Source organism: Mus musculus, chromosome 10 (assembly GCF_000001635.26).
Source record: "Mus musculus strain C57BL/6J chromosome 10, GRCm38.p6 C57BL/6J".
Classification (NCBI taxonomy): domain Eukaryota; kingdom Metazoa; phylum Chordata; class Mammalia; order Rodentia; family Muridae; genus Mus; species Mus musculus.
The window spans coordinates 7711125-7721359 of NC_000076.6; the positions used below are offsets into that span (position 1 = coordinate 7711125).

Here is a 10235-nt window from a genome sequence, read left to right on the forward strand (position 1 = left end):
AATCTGGAATTTACCATATAGACCAGTTGGCTTCAAACTTGTAGAACTCTGCCTCTGCCTCCAGATTTTTAAATGCTTGCATATTCACACTAAGATTTTAAACATGACATCATTGTATATGTTAGCCAGCCTGATGGTAATTTTACATTGTAGTTTTAGTGTACCTTTATTTCTTTATGGTTGGTTTGGTTTTTTGGAGCAGTAAGATTCAAGCCATGGATATGCTAGACCTTTGCTCTAACATTGAGTTGTACCCCAGCTCCTGTGAATTCTTTGTGAATGTAATCAACATAGCTCAGGTATAGAGCTCTCTACTTATGATATCATACCAACATTAAGAATTTTTATGTTTTTTAAAATGATTTATTTTACTTATATACTACACTGTAAGCTAGCTGTCTTCAGACACACCAGAAGAGGGCATCAGATCCCATTACAGATATGGTTGCTGAGAATTGAACTCAGAACCTCTGAGCTCTCAGTGCTCCTAACTGCTGAGCCATCTCTCCAGCCCCCGAATTTTTATGTTTTAAAGTATTTCAGATTTTGAAGTTTTTGGATTGGGAATGTTCAACCTGTTTAAGCCTAGCATAGCTTTACACACCTTAAATTCCAGGACTTGTTAGACAGAGGAAGATCTCTGTGAGTACCAGGATAGCCTGGTTTACTTAGCAAGTTGCACAACAGCCAAGGCTACTAGATCCTGCCTGTCTCAAAAATCAACAAATGGGGATGGAGAAATGGCTCAGCAGTTAACAGCACTGACTGCTCTTCTGAAGGTCCTGAGTCCAGCAACCACATGGTGGCTCACAACCATCCATAATGAGATCTGATGACCTCTTCTGGAGTGTCTGAAGACAGCTACAGTGTACTTACATATAATAATAAATAAGTCTTTGGGCTGGAGTGAGCAGAGGTCCTGAGTTCAAGTCCCAGCAACCACATGATGGCTCACAACCATCTCTCCAGGTACAGTGTACTCATACATAAAATAAATAAATATTTTTAAAAAAATCAAACAAATGGCTGGGCAGCAGTGGCATAGGCTCTCAGGAAGCAGAGGCAGAGGCAGGCGGATCTCTGAGTTAGCAGACAGCCTGGTCTACAGAGCTAATCCCAGACAGCCAGGGCTACACAGAGAAACCCTGTCTCAAAACACAAAACAACAAATATCAAACCAAAGCAAACAACCTTACTGTGACTCTTCTCACGGGGAGAGGACAGGAGAGTATATGTTTTCAGCAGTGATTATTATTAAAGGTAAAGTACCCGGCAGATCATTTAGAAAACCAAGTAGTCCAGGAAGACATTTGGTACAAAACCTGGGAAATTACTGTGTTTTATCTCTTCCTAATTTTTAAAACTCTTCTCTAAAGGTTATCAACTGGCAAACTTCTCTTCACATCCCTCCTCAAGCTAAGCTGAGTCCTGAAGCCTCTGACCTCATTATCAAACTTTGTCGAGGACCAGAAGACCGCCTCGGCAAGAACGGTGCTGATGAGATAAAGGCTCATCCATTTTTTAAGACCATCGATTTCTCTAGTGATCTGAGACAGCAGTCTGCTTCATACATCCCTAAAATCACGCATCCAACAGATACATCCAATTTCGACCCTGTTGATCCTGATAAATTGTGGAGCGATGGCAGCGAGGAGGAAAATATCAGTGACACTCTGAACGGATGGTATAAAAATGGGAAGCACCCCGAGCACGCTTTCTATGAGTTCACCTTTCGGAGGTTTTTTGATGACAATGGCTACCCATATAATTATCCAAAGCCTATTGAGTATGAATACATTCATTCACAGGGCTCAGAACAACAGTCTGATGAAGATGATCAACACACAAGCTCCGATGGAAACAACCGAGATCTAGTGTATGTTTAATAAACTAGGAGATCATTGTAAGAATTTGCAAGAGGCCTGAAGTGCAGGGGTTTTTGAAGTTTTGAGAAAATTATGCAAATGTGACAGAGTTTGTGTGCTCTGTGTACAATATTTTATTTTCCTAAGTTATGGGAAATTGTTTTAAAATGTTAATTTATTCCACCCTTTTAATTCAGTAATTTAGAAAAAATTGTTATAAGGAAAGTAAATTATGAACTGAGTATTATAGTCAATTCTTGGTACTTAAAGTACTTAAAAAATAGTGCTCTGTTTAAAAAGAGAAGCCTGGTATCTTTTGTATATATGATAAATAATTTTAAAATTCAAGAATTTTTGAAGATTTTTGAAAGACAGTTTTATCTTGCTTTAACCAAATATGAAATATAACCATATTTCCCTTGTAACTTTGGGTTTAGTTCCCAATACGCTAAAGAAATCAAGCCGTTGTTTTAGAAGGTAAGGTGTTCCTAGAGTAATTTTAATCTTGAAGTCATATCCTGTAATCACAAATACAGAGCAAAAACAATATGTTCACTAGAAATAATGCAGCTTACCCCTTCCCTCCCCAGAAGTCTTCAACCTAACCTAGCATTTTTCTTTCAGATACCGGCTTTAAAGAAGCCAGAGCACTGCTAGTTTTGTTTCCAGATTGGTATTAATGCTGCTTCCAGTTTTTGTTTTATTGGGATTTTTGTTTTGGTTTGGTTTTGGGTTTTTTTTCGAGGGGTGGGGGTATTGTTTTGTTTTGATTTTTTTTTTTTTGTTTTGGTTTGGTTTTTTGGGGGGCAGGGGATTGAGACAGGGTTTCTCTGTGTAGCCCTGGCTGTCCTGGAACTCGCTCTGTGACCAGGCTGGCCTCAGACTCAGAGGTTCACCAGACTCTGCCTCCCCCGAGAGCTGGAATTAAAAGTGTGTGCCACCACACCCAGCTGTTTCCAGTTTTAAAAGGGAACAAAGTTGCCATGAATTGAATTTTCAAACTGAAACTAAGATCTGTAATATTTGTATCTTAAAATTAGAAGAAAAATTTCCATCTCCTAAGTAAAGAAATTATTTTCAGTTTGTAATTTTTTTTTTTAATTTACGTGTATGTACTCACTAAGAAAGTACATTTTCTAGGGGCTAAGGATATGGCTCAGTGGTAGAGCACTTGCCTAACATACACAAAGCCTTGGGTTCAGTCCCTAGCCCCTGCCACATAAAGGTACCTTTGTTGTACAGTGACCAATCTTGATTGTGTCATTGATGCTATAGATTTCCTTTTTCAGAACAGTGCTACAATACAAATTGTTGGCAAAGGAAATGTAACTATTTGGCACTATTATACCTAAGAGTAGATTAATTGGTTAAAAATAATTATTAATTAACTCTTAATTGGGATGAGCATCCCTAATTAGATACATAGTAGTTTAGAAAGTGAAAACTTCCTAAGTTATTTAAGATTAATGTCCTATTTATATAATGTTTAGGTTCTAAGGAAGAATTGTGGATCCCTAACAAACATCTTAGGAACATCTTTTAGGAAGAAGAATGGGGCTGTACTCTGACCTTAGTAAAGTTTGTATGTATATTATTTCATTTTTTCAAGGTTTATTGACATGAATTGCTTTATCAGACTTAATGTTTGTGGCTAGGAATGATGTTTACCTATCTAGCTTTCTTATAAAAGATAATTTGTTTAAAACCATATGTATAGTAAAATTAAAAGCAAAGCTATTTGTTTGAATTGGGGAGAGAGAAAAACATTATTAGCTTACACTTTCATGTTGAGCTTGGAACCTGTCACGTGTACAAGTGAGCCTTCAGACCATAGATCATTTTGAGATAAAGACTATGTGAACTCAGGCCCTACTGAAAAAAAGTGTGTATCCACACATACATTAGAAAGTGTTGCATGCACTCTCAAGAGACCCTGGGTGTGATAAAACTTCCCAGACAGCAGGTTAAAGACCTACATCCTGTGAGTCAATTGCTATATCAAAGTAAGACCTTTGATATCCTTTGACTTTATTGCACAGCGCTCAGATGAGCACGTTTGTAAACAAGTAATGATCTGCTCTTGGAATGAGCCCGTGAAAGCAACACAGCACAGACATGTCTATAACATGAAAGCAGCACAACACAGACATGTCTATAACACTGTTCTAACGGCACTGGTGTCTTGTGATTCTGAGGGCTCCTGATGAGAGCTGTCACCAGACAGTCTTCACAGCATGGAGCGTCTGAAGTCTGAAGGCCCTATGCAAAGCATGCATTGAGGGAGGTTTGGCCTGGGTCCCTCCCACAGGTCAGAAAGACAGCCCTCTGACCTTCGGGCTCTTCACTCAGACTGACATTTTCATTTAGTGGTTTTACACCTGGATCATGTTCACAACGCAGGACTGCTAAGGTGCTGCCCCTCCCCACGACCATGGTGCCTCAGAATGTAAACACTAATTCTACGTCCTTCTTTGCTTCCCTCGGACAGTATAAGCTTCTAGCGTTTGTCTGAGGCAGTATACAAGGATTCGGTATCTGCAATTTTAGTATTTTGTTCACAATTTTAACATTTTGGATGCTCATGTTGGTTATTTTACCCCTGACTACACCCAGTTCTCCCAGCATAGGAGTTGCTGCTTTCTGAGCAAACAATGAGCACAGCATAGAAAACATAGACACTTAATTAAAACGGCAAAGACGCTGCTCTCCAGCTCTCCCCTAGAACCCGCCGTCTCCTGTGCGTGCCCCTTCAGTGTGTATCAGTGGTATTTATAAAATGTGCTCTATAATTATGTGCTTGTACATACTGGTATATGTTGTGCAGTGATGTCCTGAGGCAGGCCCTGTTGCTGTATCTGTCCTACCTTCCTATTTGTAATAGAAACTATAGAATGTATGACTAAGAAGTCACTTTGAGATTGACTTTTATAAAAAGTTATTTACCTTCTGCTGTTGAGAAGTGCAAAACTGTGAGTGGAAATGTTTTATTCTGATTTAATAATATGTTAGAAATTAGAAACCCAGTGGGAGGAGTTTTTAGATATGCTGCTGCTGTTACCCAAGGTACTTTAGAAATTTTCCTTTAATAAAAAAATTCCTTTGATATTTAAAGTAAAACAGTCTGTTTTTGAATCTAAAACTGTAATTTGGGTCAACATATTGGTCTATTTGTAAAGTGCCTTAGTATATTCCTTTGTGGAGGGCACTACCCAGTTTACTTTTATATTGTCTTATGTATATAAGGGTTTTATATTACAATGGAATCAATGGCAACACTACCATTTTATAAAACAGTGCTTTGCTAGGAAAAATTACAGCTTTGCAATATAACAACTGTTTTTGGATATTTCTGAATGTACTAGAACAAATAATCAGTCTGTTTTTAATGAATCTATTTGTATTTTCCCAATCATTCCCTCTAGTGTAATATTTGCTGGGATAATAAAAAAGGCAAACTTCAAATTTTTTCAATTATGACTGGAAAGCTGAATTATGTTATTTTTATTATGTTTTATTGGGAGGCAGGCATGCACACGTGAAGGACAGAGGACAAGTTTCAGGGGTCATTTCTCTCCTTTGACCCTGCGGTGCTGGGATCAAATTTATATCTTCAAGTTTGGGGGCAAGAGCTTTTACCCACTGAGCCATCTAAGCAATCTTAACAGCCAGTCTCCCCCCACCCGCCCCTCTCCCTCTCCCTCTCTCTCTCTCTCTCCATATATATATATACACACACACACACACATGTGCCTTCACCTGCTGAGCCATTTTATCATCCCAGTTTATAATACATTTTTGAAATCTTTTTCACTTTTATATAATTTCTTAATTTTTAAAATCAAAATAGAATGATACCATTTCTCTCTCCCCTTCCTCCCTCTCTCCACTGTCCCCCCTCCCTTTGCACTTCCTCAAATTAACAGCCTCTTTCTGTATGTGTTTGTGTTTATTCCTAAATACATAAACACAACCTACTCAGTCCATATGATGTTAGTTACATGGATATGGTTTCAGGACTGACCGTATTTTGGATAACCAACCATTTGATGAACTTTCCCAGGGGAAGACTCCCCCCCCACCCCCCCCACCCCCTTGCAACATTGCTGAGTTGCCTAGAGCTCTCTGTCTAGGTCTGGGCCTTTGTTAGCATGTCCTCTGCTGTCATCCTTGGACCTGCCTAAGTTTCTTTCTTTTTTTTTAATCTTAGAAAATTTATGAATAAAACTTTGATGCTTTGTACTTGAAGTGTATAACTGATAATACTACAGTTATGTAATTAAGACAAATTTGATTATACCAGAATGTACTGGACATTTTTATTTTCTCTAGCAGAGGTAAAATCAGTATTGAAAATGAAAGGGTTCCTTTTATACTTACATTTCATTTTATATATTTAAGAATGTATGTATGTGCATGTTCAGGGCCCTGAGGGGCCAGGAAAGGGTGTGGGGTCCCCTGGAGCTGCAATTATAAGTGGTTTTTGAGGTGCTTGCTGTGGGTTCTGAGAACTCCAATCCTCTCAAAGAGCAGCAAGTGCTTTTAACCTCTGACTCAGTTTCCAGCTTTGTAATTCCATTTTTAAACTCTTCTTGCTGGGCAGTGGTGGCGCACGCCTTTAATCCCAGCACTTGGGAGGCAGTGGCAAGCGGGTTTCTGAGTTCGAGGCCAGCCTGGTCTACAAAGTGAGTTCCAGGACAGCCAGGGCTACACAGAGAAACCCTGTCTCGGAAACAGAACAAACCTCTTTCTCTCGTTTTGGTTTTGGAGACAAGCTTGCATGGAACTCAGGCTAGTTAGAGCTTGCAGAGCTGAGACTGGCCTTGAACTTCCGCTCCTCTTGGTTGTAACTACTGAGTGCTAGATTAGCGGTGTTTGCCATCTCATCTAGCTCCTAAAACATTTTCCTAATTAATCTCTCTGCATTTAATATCATCTAAAAACATTTTTACAGTGTGTGTGTTTGTGTGTGCTTGCGCGTGTGTGCGTGTGGCCCTGCCTGGCTGTTCTGGAACTCACTCTGTAGAACAGGCTGGCCCTGAATATAATTTTTAAATGTGAAAGTAATGTTTCTCTTTGCATGCAATCCTTTATCACAGGAAATGCTAATCAGATTCTTAGAGGTGTTCTCAAATCAGTTGAACAGAGATATTTCAAGTGTTGCCATTACAGTTGTTTCTTTTTTTCCCCTAGTTTTTACCCCTTCATAATTCGAGTTTGACCTCCATGAGGCCAGATTAATCTGATTGGCCCAAATGCAATAATCTTGATTTGTTTCTCTATGAGGGCCCATGTTTGTCATTGTTAAAATGCTTTCCTATGGTGTCAGTCTCCCCTTGCCCCTATCTGCTTCTATCTGAAAAGGTGAGAGAAGTTGCCAGATATGTTTGAGGCATAGATGGCTACTACCCCCTGTAGCCAGTGTTTCATCATTCACCCAGATACCTGACACATCTTCCTGGATGCACAATCTGGGTTGTTTCTACTGGGGAGGGGTTCAGTTTGCTCAGCACAAGTGGAAATGGGCCCTCAGAACTAAATTGTGAATGGAGCTAGTAAGTAGTTCCAGAGAACACAGACAGATTACTAGGGATTAAGGAGTTTATTGGAGTTATGACATGGACAGACAGATGGGAAAAGCATAGCACAGGAGTCCCAGGAAAGGTTAGACCCCAGTACCACAGCACAGATAGCACAATTTAGTCTCTGAAGAGAATGGAGCCTCCTCTTAGACATGTTGAGGGTTGAGAAGATCCTAGCGAGAGCTGGAAGCCAGGATCTGGATCTCAGGAAGGAGTCGGGGAAGAGGCTGCTAGGACTGGATATAACTGGCTTTTGATGTAGATTCCAATAGCAAATCTGCTAGCTCTGGGTTTACTGATAGTGACCTAGCAGGGTGCCTGCCAGTTTCCCTGAGGGGAGCCCTGAGCTGGCTTCTAATACTGCATGCTTAACTCAAATGAATAACTCAACCTTAGGCTGAATAACAACAGAGGCTCTTCTTGTTACCAACATCTATGCTGCATTCCTCACAGACAGCCTCTGCTGTCTCACTTTATAAAAGGCTCTGTTTTTACATATTTGTGACATGTAGCAATCACTATCACTAGGACAAGAGGAGATTTTTACACAGTAAGTTTGAAATTCTTTGCTCTCTATTTTCTGTTGCCTTCTTCCCACAGGATGGGGCATGGGCATAGAGAGGCATGGGGCATGGGCATATTGACCATAAAAACTAGGAAATCACAAAGGACTAGAACAAAATGAACAGAAGCCCAAAAATGGTATACAATAGTGTTATCTACTAGGAGATGATCAACTACAATATGAGAGACAAAAATGCAAATTCCATTCCAGCCACCGAATCCACACCATAGCTTAAAAAGCCCATAATATGTATAGTCTAGTTTGCAGAACTATTTAAGGTCATTTTTGTACTCTAGATTTCTTCATAAATTATTTGTATCTTTTTTTTTTTTGTTTTGTGTTTTGTTTTGTTTTGTTTTTTGAGACAAGGTTTCTCTGTGTAGCCCTGGCTGTCCTGGAACTCACTCTGTACACCAGGCTGACCTCAAACTCAGAAATCTGCCTGGCTCTGCCTCCCAAGTGCTGGGATTAAAGGTGTGTGTCACCACTGTCTGGCTATTCTTATCTTTTATAATTCCCTCTAATTCCTATCTTCATTCTCACTGTTGCTAAGTTGGCTGAGACCCTTGTTTTAACTGTTGCTATAAAGGACCATGTCCAAGACAACTTATAGAAAATAACGTTTAACTGGGGCTCGTTTACAGTTCCAGAGGGTTAGTCCATGCCTATCATGGAAGGAAGCATGGCGGCAGGCAAGTAGGCAGTGCTGCTGGATTAGTAGTTAGGAGCTTACACCTTGATCCACAGACGGGGCAGAGGGAGATACTTAGCCTGGCATGGGCTTTTGGAACCTCAAAGTTCACCTCCAATGACCTCCACCTCCTCCAACAAGGCTACACCTAATCCTTCCCAAACAGTCCACCAACTGGGAACCAAACATTCAAATATATGAGCCTGTGGGGACCATTCTCATTCAGACCATCAGAGCCCATATCAGCTTGTTGTTACTTTTTTTTAAAATTTATTTATTTATTATATGTAAGTACACTGTAGCTGTCTTCAGACATCCCAGAAGAGGTCATCAGATCTCATCACACATGGTTGTGAACCACCATGTGGTTGCTGGGATTTGAGCTTGGGACCTAAGGAAGAGCAGAAGGTGCTCTTAACCGCTGAGCCATCTCTCCGGCCCTTCTTGTTACTTTTTGAAAGAGCGACTCAACGGTTTGTCCCAGGCTGGTTGCAAACTTGTGATACTGCTGTGTCAGCAGTGAGCTCTGAGGTTAAGCACACACCACCACCTCACAGCCAGCTCTTCAGTCAGTGAGCACTGCCTCAAGGGACTCGGATTTCACTCCAGCCCTTCCAGTTTATTACCTGATCCATCACCCACGTGACCTATGTAAGAGATTACTGCAGATCTTGCCTCGGCTGTCACCACATCAGCTCCTAGTGGATATGTGCCATTAGATATGATAGTTACAAACTCCATGGGGAAAAACCTCCTTGAAGATACTGGGAAGAACCAAGCCCAGCAGATTCTTGAGTCTAGGGGCCACTTAGAAGGAGAAATGAATGGCACATGATGAGTGTCCATCCAGATGACACCTCGACCTGTTGTCAGAGTGCTGTCAAAAGGATGTCATATGGTGAACAATGTCTTGTGGATATGGTCATTTTGTGCCTCCTGTGACAAACGTTTACATTCAGACGTGTTTATAGTTGGATGTCAGATCATAGCTATAGAGCCCAATTCTTTCCCAGATACAATCTATAGTACATGCCAGGCAGTTGTGTTTACATCGTTTCCTCAGAAATTGGAAAGGGCTGCTCTGTTAACATTTAGTACGTGCTTACTGACACTTATTTACATGTTTTCCTGATCATGTTTTCCTGAACTCAAACAACCTTCCTTAGATCATTGCTTTCTTTGTTACACTCGTATATACAAGTCCACTGAAACTGGAGTAAGGCTGTCTACAGCATTACACTGTACCTCCCAGGTATAGCAGAAAAGATCTATCTATACAGGTCCTTGGAAGTTGACAACCTGTAAAAGTGTGTTTGTTTGTTTTGAGACACTCATTCTATTTGGCCTTTGCTGGCCTAAACTCAACTCTCCTGCCTCCACTGTGTAAGTTCTAGGAATTCAGGCACGCACCATCACACCTGACTTCTGGCCAAATCATGAAGCACATGTGCAGGGAGATATCCTGTTCAAGAACAAAAGAAGATGCCAGAAAATGGTGGTGTGCACCTTTAATCCCAGCACGGAGGAAGCAGAGG

General features: G+C 40.5%; 1 protein-coding gene across 1 annotated transcript in view; it reads left to right on the top strand.

Annotated features, from left to right (window-relative positions):
* Positions 1-5337, top strand: part of Lats1 (large tumor suppressor) — a 35262-nt gene extending 29925 nt beyond the window's left edge. The window contains exon 8 of the mRNA NM_010690.1: positions 1377-5337. Coding sequence (NP_034820.1) covers positions 1377-1886 — 510 coding nt within the window. The 3' untranslated portion in view covers positions 1887-5337. The remainder of the gene's footprint in view (positions 1-1376) is intronic.
* The last annotated feature ends 4898 nt before the right edge of the window (positions 5338-10235 follow it).